The 18432-nt window shown below is 41.1% G+C and overlaps 1 protein-coding gene across 1 annotated transcript; it reads right to left on the reverse strand.

The window, feature by feature from the left end:
• Window positions 1-10845: 10845 nt before the first annotated feature.
• Window positions 10846-11286, reverse strand: LOC145625105 (uncharacterized). The gene has a single exon (XM_081678187.1). It carries the CDS (start codon window positions 11284-11286, stop codon window positions 10846-10848), a length of 441 nt encoding a protein of 146 aa, XP_081534313.1.
• Between the last annotated feature and the right edge of the window lie 7146 nt (window positions 11287-18432).

Genomic DNA, 18432 nt, shown 5'->3' on the forward strand with positions numbered 1-18432 from the left:
CTTGCGATAGACAGCAGTTTTTGCGTTTTTTGTTTTTATCATATCTTTTTATCCAGAAATCGGAATAAGATAAATAAGATATCGTTGGAAAACTATTGAAGTCTACTTGCTAACCCAATTAAAATCAGACTAAAATATTTTATTGAATAAAAAATATGGCCTAAATAATGAGACGGTGTCAGTTTTGGATAGAGTTTGACATTTTATTCATATCTTTTCCGTTATAGCTCGGAATTGATATTATAATATATCATTGGAAAGATAATTTCAAGGGATATCCAAACATATAAAATTTGGATAAAAAATATGAGTCACAAAAATAATATCTGTCTATCTTTGAACGTCTTTTAATTCGAATAGAATTAGGACTTTCAAAAAAAGGAGTTTTATTCAATTTCAAACTCTTTAATCTTATCTGTTCAAAACGGATAATTAAGATCTTTTAGAAACTTATATAAGCTTCCAATTAATCCTAATTGGTTTAGGATTGGGATTAAATAACTTTGACCCTCCACAAGATCATTGGGTCCTAGCTAAGGTGGGCTTAGGTTCGGTTTGGGCTCAGTTTAATATTTTGGCCATAACTTATTCGTTATAACTCGGATTTGGGCTTATAATATATCATTGGAAAGCTCTTTTAAAGCCCCATTTAAATATTAAATCATTGGACCCAGATTATGGACAAAAATAAACTGGATTAAACGTTTTTATAAAAAAGACACGAAATGAATGATTTTAATGGACACGAAATGAATTATTTTGGGTTTAAAGGCATGAAAAGAGGAAAGTAAGTTATGGTTTGTGGAAATGGGCCAGAATTTTGGTTGTTTTATGAAATGGAAATATGGATTTAAGCACTCCAAGATTAAATACTCAACCTGACCAATAATGGCGGTAAAAGGTTGTTCATCATCGGGTTTGGTTTGGGGAGACATTTTTAGGTGTCTACAGAAGCCCCCACTTTGACTGAGTTTTTAGAAACGTCAGTTTCGAAAACGATAGTCAAAGTAGTCGATAGGAACGGAGAATGATTTAAGACGTTCTGCGATCCTAAATCACTCTGTATACGCCGATACCTGCAGAAAATGTTAATTCCACAGATAAAATAGTAAAGGGATAGAATACGTATATGACACCAGTGTATCGGTGACAAATGAGTTTAGTAGCTTCCTATGCTTTAAGGAATCCACCGGATGAAGTTTTTTAAAATGCTTTCTACGCTTGAGGAAAGCCAACTGACGAGTTTGGTAGCTTTCTAAACCGGAAGAAACTTACCGGATGACAATTTCCATGCTTGAGGAAAGTCGACATATGATTTTGGCGTTTTTCTATGCTTGAAGAAATCCACCGATAATGCTTTCCATGCTTGACGAAAGCCGAAAAAGGAATTTGCCAGTTTTCTATGCTTGAAGAAATCCACCGAATAATACTTTCCATGTTTGAGGAAAGTTGACAGATGATGAGATTGCAAGTCTCTGTGTATCGAGAACCTTGCGTCATGAAATGATGGTGGTTCGATTATCCCCGAACGTGGGCTGTAGATGGTCTGCTTGTCCCCGGACGTGGGTTGTAGATGGTTCGCTTGTCCCCGGACGTGGGCTGTAGATGGTCCGCTTGTCCCCGGACGTGGGCTGTAGATGGTCCGCTTGACCCCGGACGTGGGCTTTACATGGTCCGCTTGACCCCGGACGTGGGCTGTAAATGGTCCGCTTGTCCCCGGACGTGGGCTGTAGATGAGACCTGCAAAATAAAATTTGCCAAGAGACTCGTACATACTGTGATTGACTTGACCAACTGACTTGAGATGACATGACATGTGTATGACTTGTGATTGTGTGTGTCTTGAGTGAGTGTGTGCACTGACACAAGCAATTAAAAATGCAAAAGCAAAAATTTTTCGACATTTTTGTCATGAGTGGAGGGTACCGACTTTCTCCCGAGAAAGAAAGACGTGAAAAATGAAGTTTTGTTTTTAAACTTCCCCAAAATAAAAGTCACGATAAGAAAAGGGAAGAAGTTTTGAACTTCCTTGTTGAGCAAGACGAAATGAATCACATGGATTTTCTTCTTGTCATATTGAACTGCCCCTCTTGAGTATAATGTATGCATGATGTATGTTCTTAGACTAGGAGGCTAAGGACAATTACGTCATGTGACACGATAGATGATTGAACTTAGGTCATGGAGCTAAGCATCACATATGGTGTAAAGAAACGATCTTGAACGTTACTTAGGTTTGGATGCTGAGCACATATATAGATAAATTTATCGATGAGTATCGCATAATGAATGTCACATAGGTCAAGGAGCTAAGCACGATATGCGATATATGAAACAATGAACATTGCTTAGGTCTAGAAGCTAAGAAAGTATACAATGTTTCTTCTAATGAATGTTGTCTTGAAAGATGATGAAGCATGCACAGTGTTGAAACAAGATTTCATGAAAAAGGGTTCTTAAAGGGAAAGCTGATTGATATGGATATGGATGTGTGAGTGAAGTGTGTGAATGTTATACTAAGGCTGGCTGCAAGGGTTATGGCGATGGAAAGAGATGTGAGAAGAGTCAAAGATGATGACTCTTTAGGTTAGGTAGGCTAAATGATGTGGGTTCAAGCCCCCAAGTCTAGCTCTAAATGGGTAGGGGTAAGCATTGGATATTCTTTGACTCGATCATGCATGGATATGAATATGAATGTGGTCGCACCTCGATGTGAGGTTGCCTACGTATCCGTTAGGAATTAGGCCAACGTAGCTCTAGCCGAACTTTTTACAAGTGTATGTACACCTCAAAGAGGTCTTTCAAGGGTTGTAATATGGTTAAATTGATGGTTTAAAGAAGAAAAGGGTACAAGGCTCAAGACCCGAGAGAATCCCCAAGATGTGTAATTGTGAATTTGAAAATTTTGAATTTTGCAAGTTTATTTAATTTTCTTTTTTTTTAAATCAGTGTGGGCAATCTCAAATCATGCGGTCCATCACTCACTTAGCATTCATGTTTCTCAGGCACGGTACCAAGCACTCGATGAAAGACGCAATTTGAGACGTGTTCATATCAAAGAAATTGGAACACTTGCCCTTAGACATTGTTTAATTGTTGCTTTGCTACTTTCTTTTTACTTGCTTTTTGAATGTTATACAATTACACACCTTCCCATTCTAGGGTTAAGTGAATGTGGGTTGAATAAAAAAGGTCAAACGTTAGACGAGGCTCAAAGTGGTTGATGAATAAATGGATATGTGATTGAACGGTTAACAGGGAATGATAGGGTTGCAAAGGTGCCTCAAGTAATTGGTGTACCTTGTGTTTAGTTTGGTAATTGATTTTTTTTCTTTTTTTTTTTTGGCGAATGATATGATCGAATGCAAAGGAAAAGAAATACTCATTGATGGAACTTGGCATATAGACATAAGGATAAGGAGAACCTATGCTAGACTTATTAGGGGAAAAGGGTTGAAAAAAAAGGAAAAAAAAAAGCATGAAATCTTGTATGGGAACTTGTCTTGTGCTTCGCCTTCATGGTTGCCTATGAATTACTTGTTACCGCCATGACGAACACGAAGTTTGTTATTGTTGATGCTTTGATTTGAAGAAAAGAAGGAAGGAATGACGTTCCCCTTATTCTTCCAACTCTTAACTAGTGATTCTTGAACTCGAGTACTATGAAACAAAATTAGCTCACTTAATGAATTGACTCAATACTCGGATTGGAAAGGAAGAGTGTATGAAAGAATTTTGAAAACCAATGGGGAATACTCCACCCATTCCTATTACGACGGAAAACGACACATGCATGGTCCTAGTATACGATCATAAACAATATAGTGCATTACTCGAAGACAAAGTGTGTGCAATGACTCAACATATGTGATTAGGTGAGTTTATTAAGACTCGTAGTATGATCGCATGGCTAGACATGAGGACGTTGTGAAAAACAAAAGACCCAATGACCACATAGCACGGAAGACTAAAAGACAAACTAACTTGATTAATTTTGTCCAATTTTAATATTTATGCTATTTACTAGGTGAAAACGGTCCCTTGGAAATCGTTAGTCACAAATAAGATCAACCACAATCAAAGACAAAGAACACATGTTAAGGTTAGCACAAAAAATCACAAGAAACTAGGAAGAGGACTAGAATTCTAGAAGAGTTATGACTCATGGGTAAAAAAAAATTAATAAATAAATAAAATCTATAATCCTATGTTATACGAGTTGACACGGATTAAAGGATTTGGCTAATACTAACTTGACACGAAAAGATATAAAAAAAAAATTAAAAATAAAACAAAAGAAAGTTGACGCTAAAAAGACACCTAAACTGGACAGGCTGTAGTATATCGGTTATAAATTTTTATCTGTGACTCTGATTGAGACGAAACCAACCCCAAATGAAAGATAAAACCCGGGGCTACAGATCCATAGGTGTCACGACACGTAACTCTTTCTAGAACAACAGCTATGACCAAAACAAGTTGACTCTTGTGCAGTATACGGGAATTAAAATCCGGGTGACTCAAAAATTAAAAAAAAAAATCTATGGCTCGACTCTAATAATAAGAAAAAGGGATTTGATAAGAGAAAAAAAATAATTAAAAAACTTCAATAAAAAATGCACATATAAGCATATTGTCACGCATGATGCAATGAAGTTCGCAACCTAAAGTCAAGATCTATGTTCCACTATGGTCAAGCTTTTGGGTGTCAAAGGGTATCATGGTAAAGAGTTTGGACGCGTTAGCAAGGCAGCATCCCTTGAGGGTGTACGCGAGTTCGTGATGAAATCGAACTCGACTCCATGTTTTGAGTGGATTTAAAAACTCGGATGAACCCTTATTGCCATGGGCGTTTTCGGGTTGATAGAGCTTAAATCCCCCGGGCTAGCCACATACGTAGAACACGTACTATTGTGGCAAAATAGGTAACCTAAAAAGCATATGCATATGTGACAATGTCAATTAAATCGCAAGAATACAATTCAAGAATCTTTCAAGTCTCATCCACTCATCTTAATTAAATACCGATCACTCAAATCGATAAATAACCAAGAATCCTCCCCAGTGGAGTCGCCAAATTGTAGGCGTTGCTCGAAGTGCGCCTACGTTAAAGCATGTGTGAATATGCTTGGCACTCATAGGAAGTGGCAATTGACGTATACGATTAGGGACAAGGAAATAAGGGAGCCGCCAACAAGTTTTTTAGGAACTTGTAAACCGTTCACGGATCATAAAAGGCAACCACGATAAAAGGGACAACGATAGGCAACAACGATTGAACCATGAAAGTTACACCCCATTCATAATCCATGAGATTACTAACTCCATATGGTTCGGAACCACGAAAGGAGGATCGGGGATGATGGTACGAAGTGAGTCATGAAGTCACATTCGCCCGTATTGGCCTCTACTCGATTCTTATAGTGAAAATTGATTCCTGCGATCTCAAAGGCATACAAACAAAATATACAATTTAATCCAAACTATTATTAAGCTAAATTGGTTGAATATTAATGCAACATATAATTCTAAAATATTAGTGATCACTTGATTAAACAACAAGATTAAAAAGGAACCTAAACCGGTTGTCCAAATTATCTTATTAGGCGTAATTTTCAATTACATATTACCTTTAACATGCAATATGGTGATCATAAAAAATAATATAATAAAATCAACATTAATATTGGAAGCAATTTAACAATAATAGTGTTAGTCAAATCAAATAATAATAATAACCTAATCATGATACTAGCAACAAGAATAATAAGAGTAATTAAGTGATTAATTACTCACTTTCCGTGTTTCCTTTAATTGCTAAATCATGAATAAACTATTAGTAACTTCAATAAAAAAAATATAAAGCAAATGAAAATAAAATTAAATTAATATAGATTTGATTTGGTCCAAACCCTCAGTTATTTATACCTTTCACGTCTTGGTTTAAGGACGGAACCTCGGATTTAGTATAGACTCCTTGGAGTGCTTAAAGGAAGAATGGTGTAATTAGGAATATAGATTTAAGGCTTAGAATATGGGAGAGAGAGAAGAAAATGATTTTAGGTGTAAAAGAGAGAAAGAGAGAAGGATTTGATGATCAAGCTTGTTGATCATTGGAAAAGGGGAGACATGACTTCTATTTATAGAGAAAAAAGAAGGTCGAAGAATCAAGAAAAGATAAGAATTCGAATCGGATAAAACTCTTGCGATAGACAGCAGTTTTTGCGTTTTTTGTTTTTATCATATCTTTTTATCCGGACATCGGAATAAGATAAATAAGATATCGTTGGAAAGCTCTTGAAGTCTACTTTCTAACCCAATTAAAATCAGATTAAAATATATTATATAATAAATGATATGGCCGAAATAATGGGACGGTGTCAGTTTTGGATAGAGTTTGACATTTTATTCATATCTTTTCCGTTATAGCTCGGAATTGATAATATAATATATCATTGGAAAGATAATTTCAAAGGCTATCCAACCATATAAAATTTAAATAGAAAATATGTGTCACAAAAATAATATCTGTCTATCTTTGAACGTCTTTTAATTCGAATAGAATTAGGACTTTCAAAAAAAGGAGTTTTATTCAATTTCAAACTCTTCAATCTTATCTGTTCAAAACGGATAATTAAGATCTTTTAGAAAATTATAGAAGCTTCCAATTAATCCTAATTGGTTTAGGAATGGGATTAAATAATTTTGACCCTCCACATGATCATTGGGTCGTAGGTAAGGTGGGTTTAGGTTCGGTTTGGGCTCAGTTTAATATTTTTGCCATAACTTTTTCGTTATAACTCGGATTTCGGCTTATAATATATCGTTGGAAAGATTTTTTAAAGCCCCATCCAACTATTCTATCATTGGACCCAGATTATGGACAAAAATAAACTGGATTAAACGTTTTTATAAAAAGGACACGAAATGAATGATTTTAATGGACACGAAATGAATTATTTTGGGTTTAAAGGCACGAAAAGAGGAAATTAAGTTATGGTTTGGGGAAATGGGCTAGAATTTGAGTTGGTTTATGAAATAGAAATATGGATTTAAGCACTCCAAGATAAAATACTCAGCCTGACCAATAATGGCGGTAAAAGGTTGTTCATCATCGGGTTTGGTTTGGGGAGACATTTTTAGGTGTCTAGAGGGACCGAGTCCAGGTGGTACTATGTTGCTCCTAAGGAGGGCAGGGTCTTATCCTACCCAAAACTTTGTCGTTTTAGGGATTGGACTGACAAATTTTACTGGGTGAAGGTGTCTTCCACTTTTGCTGCGCCGCGGTAACTTTAGGGAAATCCGTACTAACATGGCTGGAGTTACTATCTCCCTCTGCGAGTCTGCCCATGAGACTGAGGCTTTTGAGGCTCTGTAGGGTGCTGGGACTGGTGATTCCAAATTTCCCAAGATATGGTTAACCAACTCCATATACATTGTGGATAACGAGCAGCTTTCTACCATGCGTTAGTGTCGTACATATGAGCCTGGTAAGTTTCTTGGCTTTCTTTCGTTTTCTTCTTCTTTTTTCTCTTTTGTCTAAGTCTTTTATGTTGTTTTATTTGCTTTCCTTTCCCCCTTTTCAGGCTATGACAAGTTGGATAAGCGTATCCTTGGGCTGACTGATAACTGAGGGACCATTAAACTGCTACCCATGAAAATCCTCCTGAGCTCTTTGACACGCTAGAGGTGTATGCCGGCTCTCTGAAGAATGAAGTGCGTCTTTCTCCCGTTGAGTTGTGGGCTATTTTTGGTACTGTGACTCCTGCTCACCGCGCAGGGTCCAGCCATGCTGAAGTTGAACCTTCATCCTCTACTATTGGGAGCAGACGTGAGACTCGGCCTACCCCTCGAAGAGCGGCTTCAGAGCTTGAGACATTAGTGGCACATGGTGCTTCTCTTGAGAAGCAGTATGTTGCGGCTTCCGGCTGGGTGGCACCTTAGACCTCTGCTGCCAAAAGAAAACATGATCAAGCTTCTGATGATCCATAAACTACTGCTGACGATTTTGCTGATAGTGTTCTCCAGTTTCCCCCTAAGGAGGCTAAGACTACTACTGTGGGTGTAAGGCCTACTTCTTCTGCTGAGCATGTTCTGCTCTTTGCTTCCGATGTTGACAATGCTATTGCTGCGAAAGACACTGTTGATCCTTCTGTTGCAGCTACTGACTTCCAGCTCCCTGATGAAACTATCATGGAGCTTCCAAGGTTTCCACCGCGTCCCTCCTGACTAAGAGGACGGCTCCGAAGTGCCTCCAGAGGTGGGCACTCCCAGATAGGGGGTGCTCACAAGCAGGATCATCCAGTTATTGACTTAGAGGATGATCTTGTGTCCTCTGCCCCTACTGGAGATGAGCCTAAAGCGAAAAGGGCTTGCACCTCCTCTGGCCTTGATCCTTTTGCATCTAACTCGGCTAATACTGGGCTTCCTGGTGGGAATGCTGACAGGGGGGTGGATACCCAGAACTCTAGTGAACTTAACCACTACGTTCACAAGTTCTTGAGTGATGCTTTTGAGAACCCGCTATCTGCGACCTCGATTTCTGCTGGGGGTAACTTCCGCCCTACTGGGTATATTGAATTTTTAGAGGTCCCCATTGATGTCCATCTTCGCCCTATACTTTGTCCTGCTGGAGCTTAGAATGCTCGGTTTCGACCTGAGATGAATATGAGGGCTGACGAGTCTTTGTTTGTGGACGACCCTTAGAAAGGTGGTAGTTTAGGGTACCGCTTAACTCAAGGAGTTCGTCTCCCAGCTGATTCTACACGCAACTCAGTTAGCCTCCCTAGTGCTACGGCTTGCCATGACTTGTAGAAGGTTAGTTTCTGCTTTTGATTGTCTCCTTATTTGTTTTGCCTTTTCCTCTCCTCTCTGTTTATTCCGTTGTTAACACCTTGTTTTATTTTATTTTCGGTTGATGTTTGACTTGGCTTACTTCTTTTCTTCTCTGCTCTTCTTGCAGCTTGTCAAGTCTGTTGGAGATTTATCCAATGCCTTGCTGAGAGAATTTCAGCTCACCCAGACCAAATTGAAGAGATGCGAGGAGCAATTAGGGACCTCTCAGACCAGGGTGCAGGCGTTGGAAACGGAGATAGCTGACTTGCGGGCTAGGCACGTTACTTAGCTGGAGACTTCTAAGAAGAAGGCTCGTAAGACCATTGCTCTCTCCCCTACTTTTGCTAAGTTATTGGTTGATCGCCATGATGGTGGATGGGAGGCTACGGCTCGGTGCGTGAGCAGCTTATATGGTGAAGGTGCGGAACAGTAAGCTCGTTTCAACACCTTCTGGACCAAAGTAGAGGCTGCGGGCGATGCTGGTTTGTTTGAGCTGCTTGCTGATCACCCTCGTGTTGTTAGCTGCAAGGTTCCTGACCAAGTTGTGCTGAACTTGGAAGTTCCTCTCTGCCCTGACGTTGCTGCGGCTATTGGAGTGGAGTCTTAAGCTGGTGATCAATAAAAGTTATGGCGGCTACCACCTTCCTACTCTAGTGGTTCTTCTGAGTTGCCCTTACCCAGATTTGTGGTAACCAAGTAGTTATTGTTGCTATCTTTGGGGTGTATAGCCGCCAAAGATTATGTTTTCCTGTGCTTTTGCTGAATACTTTATCTTTTGTTGCTAGGCCTGTCCAGCTTAACCTGACTTTGTGTTTTTCTAACTGTCCCTGCTGAATGTTTCCTTGCCTTGGTGGACGAGGGCTCCGCTTTGCGTATATTGTAATTGACCTACTGAATGTTTACTCTTCCCTTGTGGGTAGGGGTTCAGCTTTATGTTATATGTATTTGGTGATCTTTGTCTGTTGATTATCTTATAATCTGCATGTTTGTCTGGATTTGCTGTTGAGCTAAGGTATAGTGGTACCTAAACCTTAGCGCAGCGGCCTCTTTGTTGCCTTTAGTGAAGCCTCGTAGGTTGGGCCTCCATGTTCTCTTAATTTGGCTGCTGAGTGCTTTCTTGCTTCTTTGTTCTCTCCTGTGTTCGGCAGGAAATTCGATGGGCTTTACTCTTCCTGCTCTATTTGCTTTAGGTGCTTGTGCATTATTTACTCTATTTAAATTTGATAGAGGTTTGCCTGCACGTTGATTAGTTTATTTATTGTTGCATGTCTGGGCATTATTCCATCTGCTTTGATGAGACTTATTTGTGTCGATCAGCTTTCTGACTGCTCATCTTATGTCGTTAAGCTTGTTTTGCAGCGACTTATTTTAAGTCATTCAGCTTGTTTATGTTGCAACTTATTTTATGTCGTTCAGCTTGTTTATGCTGCGACTTGTTGTTTTGTGCCACTTACTTCTCTCCGTAAGGGCTTATTATATGTCCATCTCCTCCTTTCCTCTCCCCCTCAAAGAGGTGAGCTAAGTGGGACTAAGAGAACCTTAGTGTTGCCCACATAGCTCATCGTCTTCGTTTTCCCTTTTTCTCTCTTGCTCAAGCTGAACGTCCCAGGCCTCTCCCTTAGGCGTCCCCGAGGTGGTACCTTGTTTTACTTTAAGCAGCTGAGGTGAGGTGTTAGAGAGGGATGCTTTAATTTGTCGTTTAATGTTATTTTGTCGCTTTGTACTAGGGTGCTTTTTGCCTTTAGCACTTGCGTGTTTTTTTTTTTTTTTACTTCTGCATGTTAGTATATATGATGCTAAAGAATAATATATTAAAACAAGTTTACGCAACATACTCCTCACGTAGAGGCTTGTATTTCATTGAATAAAAATGGCTCAAATGCCTTAGTTAACATAACATGAACTAAACAGAGTTTTTACAAAATTGAAACAACTATTTCCATTTCTTCTTAACTTCATATCTTTTAAACGCAATATTTCATTTAACACATCAACATTGAAATTTTTTCTTTAGACCTGACCTTCTTGATCTTCGAGGAGGAATGCACCTGGTCCCACCTGCTCGTGAATGATGAAAGGACCTTCCCAGTTTGCTGACAGCTTTCCATGCTGATTTCCTCTTCCTACTACTGTTGTCCTTCTAAGGACTAAATCTCCGGACAGGAGCTCTCTGTGCTTGACCCTTTTGTTGAAAGCTTTGGAAATCGTGCTCTTCTGGGCTACCAGTTTGAGGGCTGCTTTCAGCCTTACCTCTGGTAGGAAGTCTAGCTCCTCCAGCATGCGCTTTTCATTTCCTTGTTGTTCGTAGTGTTGTATCCTAAGGCTGGGAATTTGCACCTCCACTGGGACGACTGTATCAGCCCCATAGGCTAAGGTGAAAGGGCTTTTACCTGTGGATTCTTTCTCAATGGTTCTATTTGCCCATAACACCTCTGGGACTAGGTCACCCATAGGCCCTTGTGCTCCTCCAGCTTCCTCTACAGGGCTGTTAAGATCATTTTGTTCGCTGCTTCTGCCTGGCCATTACTCTGCGGGTGGCAGACTGAGGCACTTGCATAATTGGTGCCCATTTCCTCCAGAAAATCCTTGATGGTGTCACAGTCGAATTGACACCCGTCATCTAAGACTATGCACTGCGGCACACCGAACCTTGTGATGATGTTCTTCCATATGAATGTCCTTACTTGCACTGCCATTATGTACTTAGTAGGTTCAGCCTCTATCCATTTGGTGAAATAATCTACTGCCACAACGAGGTATTTCCTGCCCACTGACCCAGTGGTGAAAGGTCCCAATATGTCCATTCCCCATTGAGCAAACGGGATCGGGCTAAGGATCGGGGTCATATCGTTTGCTGGCTGGTTTATGACTGGAATATTTTTGACACTTGTCGCACTTTTTCACATATGCCAGTGCGTCCTACATCAGAGTTGGCCAGTAAGCACCTCTACTGAGGACTTATACCCCCACTGCCTTTCCACCAATGTGGTTGGAACATATCCCTTAGTGTGCTTCTTCCATGATCTTCTCCTGCTCCATTCTAGGATACACTTTAGTAGTGGTTTCGAGAAGCCCTTCTTATTAAGCTCCCCATTCATTACCACATACCAGTTGGCGTCCTTCTTAACTTTCTTAGCTTGCACTTCATCGTCTGGCAACGAGTCGTGGACTTTGTATGCCAGAATGTCTGTGTACCAAGCTCGCTACTGCCCGATGCAGTTCACTTTCTCCTTTTCAGCGATACAGCTTTCATCCAAGACTTCTACCATCACCGTCCTCGTGAGGCTCTACAGGGTATAACTTGCTAACTTTGGTAAAGCGTCAGCCTGGGAGTTTCCCACTCTGGGAACCAAGTCTATCTGAAAGTGAACTAGCTAGGTTGCCAGTTCCTTTACTTTAGTTACATATTTCAACATGGTGGCTTCCCTAATCTCATACGCCCCTTGCAGTTGTTTGGCGACAAGCTGAAAATCAGTCTGCAGATGGAGTTTGCGGGCCTCGGCTGCGATACTCATACGCAGGCCTGCCAGCGCTGCCTCGTACTCTGCTTCACTATTCGATGATTTGAACTTGAACTTTATGGCGTACTCAAATACATTTATGACTCATGCTCCACTCCTTGTTTGGGCTAAGGATCCATCTACTTCTACCTTCCATATCCTAATGTCATCTTCTTTTTCCTTATAGGAGGCTTCCACAATGAAGTCTACTAAGGCTTGTGCCTTGATGGATGCCCTAGGTTTGACCTCAAACTCGTACTCAGAAATCTTGATGGCCCATTTTAAGAGTCTGCCTAATGCATCCATTTTCTGTAACGCTTTTTCCAGCGTGTGGTTTGTGAGAATTTGTATTACGTGTGCGTCAAAATATGGTTTCAGCTTCCATGTCGTTGTTACCACTGCGAAGGCTAGTTTCTCTACCAATGGGTACCTTTGCTCTTCTTCAGTTAGTACATGGCTCACGAAGTATATTGGCTTTTGCTGTTTTTGTCTTTCTACCAGTAGAACGGCTGCGATTGTCTGAATTGATGCAGAAATATACACCTGCAACTTTTCCCTTAGCTCCGGGCTGATCATTGTTGGGAGCTTCGTAAGATGCTCCTTAATACCCTCAAAAGCTTCTTTTTCTGCAGCTCCCCACTAAAATTCTCTATTCCCCTTCAATAGCTGGTAGAACGGCAAAGCCTTGTCTGCTGACTTGCGAATGAACCTGGTCAGCGCGGCCATTCTGCCTGTCAACCACTTGATGTCTTTAATGCACTTAGGCTCAGGCAGGCTTAGGACTGCTTCAACCATTTCCGGATTTTGCGTCTGTTCCTCTCTCACTGACCTGGAAACCTAAGAATTTTCCTGAGCTCACTCCGAAGACACATTTCTTCGGGTTGAGTTTTATTTTTTACTTGTTTAGGGTGGCAAATGTTTCTTCTAGATCCATGATATGTCCTGCCTGTGTGACGCTCTTAACAATTGAGTCATCAACGTACACTTCGACATTTCTACCCTTCTGGTGTACGAACACCCAATCCATTGTCTTCTGAAAAGTTGCCGCAACAATCTTCAGCCCGAAGGGCATAGCTAAGTAATTGTACACTCCCCCTTCGGTGATGAATGCGGTTTTCTGCCGGTCAGGTTCATGAAGGCTGATCTGATGGTACCCTGAGAAGGCATCCATGAAGCTTAGCAGTGCGTGCTCGCTGGTTGAGTCTACCAGCTGATCAATCTGTGGCAGTGGATAAAAGTCTTTTAGGCAGGCCTTGTTTAGATCCGTGAAATCAACAAACATTCTCCACTTGCCATTTGCCTTCTTCACCATGACCACGTTGGCTAACCACTCTGGGTAATCACTGGGCTCGATTAATCTTACCTCCAAGAGTTTCTCCACTTCCTCCTGGATTGCCTGGTTTTTCTCTATGGAAAAGCTTTGCTTTTTCTGCCTGACTGGCGTAATATCCTGCTTCACATTCAGCCTGTGGACCATGACCGCAGGGTCAATTCCAGGCATCTCATCTGTGGAAAACGCGAAAATATCTTTGTTCTTTCTCAATAACTCTATGAGGTGTACCCCTACTCTAGGATCGATGTCTTTCCCAATTTTTACCGTCCTCGAAAGATCACCTTCTATGAGCTCAACTATGACATACTCCCCACTAGGAAGTGGTCTAGCCATCTCCTCTTTTGCAGGCTCAAAGTTTTCCATTGCTAACTTCTGTTTATCCTTCTCCCTATGATATTCTTCCTCTCAGCCTGCTCGGTGGACCTTTGCTCTGAGGTTGGCTGCTGCCTGGCCTTTGCAGACTGCTATAGGGCAGTTATGTAACATTGTTGAGCTGTCTTCTGGCTTCCCCTGAGCTTTGCTAAAAGTCCCTCATTAGTCGTATAGGCCATGGCGAGGTGGTAGGTGGAAACCACCCAACCGATCTTGTGAATGAGCGGCCTTCACATGATCACATTGTAAGGTGAAGGAGAGTCTATCACCAGGAACTCTGCCCGTACATCACGCCTTTTTGACCTCTCCATTACTCGAACTGAGAGCTCAATTATGCCCTCCGGGGACAATCCGGATCCATTGAACCCAGTGACTTCATAACTCACCCTTTTCAGATCTTTCTTGTCTAACTTCAACTCTTTGAATGCGCTGATGTATATGATGTTTGCTGAGCTTCCCCCATCTATCAGTATTTAATTCACCTCCCAATTTGCTATTCTCATTGTCACCACCAGCGGGTCATCATGAGGATAGACTATGCCTTCTTGATCATATTCATCTAATGTAGCCGCGGCTGCGGAGGAAGTGGTGTCCATCTACGCTTCTCATTGTAATTTATTTGATGTATCATTGCCCACAGGTCTGCCCATGCTTTGTTCACTGTTCCCCCGTGCACCGTTCCTCCACTAATTACATACACTTTGCCCTCTAGCTTACTGTCTCTGTCCCTATCCTCAGCGAGACGCCTGTGACCTCCTCTGCGGTCACGACCTGCTCTATCTTCATCCCTTTTTCTAGGAGGATCAGCGTGCTTCTCAAACTTATTCAGGTATCCTCTCCTGACCAGATCCTCTATGTTATCTTTCATGTGCGTGCACTCATCAGTGGTATGGCCATGGTCTCTATGAAAATCACACCACTTGCTGGGATCACGGTTCCTGTTAACCATTCTCGGGGGTCTCTGTCACTTATCATCAGCTTTGTTCACGCTGAAGATGTGAGACCTCGAGTGGCTTAGTAGGGTATATTGATCGAACCTTCTTGGCCTTGGTCCTCTCCTCGGATCTGACCTTTTTACCCCTACCACTCTGCCCGCCTCTTTGCGACCTTGTTCAGCTCTGCTTGGCTGGTCAGCCTTGGCTACATTTTCTGCCCGAGTGACTTCTGCCCGCTAAACAGGGTCGCTTGGTGCCTTCCTGCTCAGCATTGCTCTATCAGTTTCGTCTGCCTTGATGAACTCGTGCTCTTTACCCAGTGCCTTAGCCAGCTCTACATGGCCAGCAATGCTACCTCTTGGATCATATTCGAGATGGTTGTTGCCTCCTTGTTGAATCTGGTGGTGAACTCCCTCAGGGGCACATCCTTCCCCTAAACCATTGACATCAGCTCAGTTGTCATATTTGTTCGATCTACCAAGGTTATGAAATGCTCCATGAACATCCTCTTGAGCTGATTATACGAGTATACGGAACCTTTAGGGATGGCTCCATACCATTCCGCAGCTACTCCCTCCAGGGTTAGTGGGAACGCTTTGCACCAAACCGAATCCGTCATGATGTAGAGCACCATGTGGTTCTCAAAGGCTGATATGTGGCTCTTAGGTGTTGTGGTTCCATTGTACCTACAACTCGACATCTTTATCTTCTCCATCGGTTCTTCCAGATTCTCCCGACAAAATGGGGAATCATCTGGAATAACCTAGGCTATCTCCTCCACACTCCATTCTCGGTTTAGGTTGCGAGCTTCCAACTCCAGTACCTTCTTCCTTAGCTGAACGAGCTCCTTCTGCTCGGGGGTGAGGTTTGGAGGTGTTGGTTTCTTTACTGCTGGCTCCGCAGCTGCCGCTGTTGATGGCGAGCTCGTTCCCTTACCCATATTGACAAGGACTGCCGTCATTGCCGCCAGTTGTTCCTTACTACACTTAGAGAGGTTCTACAGAATGACTTGCATGTTTACAGGCTGCGGTTTTTGGGCTATGGGTGTTGAAACAATGGGTTCACTATTCGCGCCTGCCAAAGGCATTCTGTATTTGAAAATGGAATTTAATCCTGCCGGATCGCCTGGTTTTGACGCTGCTTTAGTTGCAATTGACGTCGGTCCAATGGGGTTAGATTTTTGTGAGATGGTTGATTTGGGTTTTTCGGCAGATCCTTTTGGATCGACAGTTTCTGCTGGTGTTTTTTGTAGTGTTTGGTTGGTGTCGCTGGCTTTGGGTATGGTTGTTTGTACAACTTCCTCCCCGACCATGGTGGTTTGTCAACTAGCCCCTGGCTTAGTTGGTGAACCTCAGGTTAGATGATCCTACCCCTCCTTCTAGCGCCAATTGTTCCAGGTGTGGATCCAAGGGTTCTGCTGGATGAGCTGGGTCCCGTCAACAACCTACACACGGCATCACACGTAAACTGCCCTCCAGGGTGGTTCGAGGAACCCCCCTCCGAAGCTTAAGTTAGAGAATGTTTAGAGAGAGAAAGTGTACTTTAAAGAGATATAAAAAGTATAATAACTTGAGTGTCTAACCCCTTTTCCACTGTACCTTACCCTCTATTTATAGGCGTACTATCGTCTTGGTGAATAGTCTAGCCTGGTCACCCTGGGGGCTGACTCCATCAGGCTAGAGAGCCCTTCGCAGCTACGTTCTCGGCAGTGAGTGCGCACCCTGGGGGCTAGGCGATAGTTCAGCGGGAGCTATCCTATACAATTTGTATAAGCCATCTCGTCAAATAGTCCTTAAATCTGGATTCTCACCAGATTGAATTGCCTGACGTAGGAGTGTAGCCCTTCTCTATCCCTTGCTGCACATTGCTCAGGTCGAAGCTTGTTTTCTTTGCAGGGATGTTTACAGAAGTTGGAAGCAAATAAGAACGCAAGCGTCTTGAAGCTGCTGATACAACCAGCCGGCAGGTTGCCAAACCAGTGTTAGCCTATGCCCTTTAAGGTAACTGGAAAGCAACGACACCTTGCGGCATTATCTAAATCTTGTTAGTACATGAGGTGGGTGTATGCCAGAAGGTGGTGTTCTAGGTTGGAGTTACCATCATAGGTCTCTACCAACACATCTAGGTTGTAATACGTGCAACTACATTATTGCATACATAGGTCCAATTACTCTAATAAATCAATTTTATACTACTAATGAAGCCAGATTAGTATCTAGTGTTGTAGTTTAGTAATCTGTACTATTATGAAAACCGTACTTGGTGATCTTTTTAGCAGATAACTGTAATATATCTATCCTTTTGCAGTTCTTGTTGTGTAGCTAACTAGCTATTATAAGCACAACCTTAGGCATGAAGGTGGCTAGTGCCCGGGTTAGGCTATTAATCCATCCTATCTTGCATGAATCAGGACCAGATCACATAACTCCGATTAGGGTTTAATTCGGAATTTAAAACAGCCTTAAAGATAAAAGTTCCTCTGCTTTTATTAAAAACATAATTGGATTGACAACCATATAATAAGAATGTTGAGGAAGAAGCAATGGAAGTATTGTATGATCTAGATGATGGATTTAGATTAACAGACTGATTTAAAATGGGGTTTATGGAAGGATTATGGGTTGGATATTGGGAAGTTGCTAGCTAAAATTAGAGATTATTTTTCTCATTTTTATCCATGTATGACAAACTGTACATTCTGTAGTATGTTGGTTGAAATATATTGCTACTTGTGATTCTTTGTTACAATAATTCTCGGTTGAAGCTATTTGTTTCATACTATCATGCTTTCAATCACTAGTGGAAAAAATTAATACTCCCTCCATCTTAGTCAACTGCTTACATGTCTATTGTACATAATTTGCCCATATAGCTTCGAACGATACGATTGCATTTCTACAATAGTTTCACTGGTTATTTTTGTTTGAATCTTTTCATGCATATTGGTGTTTTATTTTTTTTACCTTCTCTATGTGACTACATTTTGTCTAATTTCCTTTCTCATTTTTTCTAATATGTTGTTGGCAGGTCTTCTTCATCTTTAAAACCAAACTAGGCAACAAAGGGTAGATAATAATTATCAAAGTTATAATTGGAAACAAATATGTGATCCGAAAAAAAGGTTGATTAACTAATTTATATATTTAAAATCTATATGAATTACTAGCCCTGCTTTTTGCTTTTCGCAAACTTTTTGGTGGTTTCTTCTAGTTGACTAGTTCATACATCATGTAAGTGAATTACTTGTGTTAGTTGTCGTATAGATCTTAAACCCTTTTAATGTTGATTTTTCTAGAGACTAAGATAATCTACTTTTTCTGATAGAAGTGGGAGGATAGCTTATTAGTCATACGTGTTGCTAAGTTTTTGTTATTCATTCATAATTTTATTTATTACAACTTATAAAATTTAATTAGTCCAGAATAGAAAAAATTAATAATGTACAAGAAATAGAAAT

This window comes from Chenopodium album, chromosome 3 (assembly GCF_948465745.1).
Source record: "Chenopodium album chromosome 3, dcCheAlbu1.1, whole genome shotgun sequence".
Classification (NCBI taxonomy): domain Eukaryota; kingdom Viridiplantae; phylum Streptophyta; class Magnoliopsida; order Caryophyllales; family Amaranthaceae; genus Chenopodium; species Chenopodium album.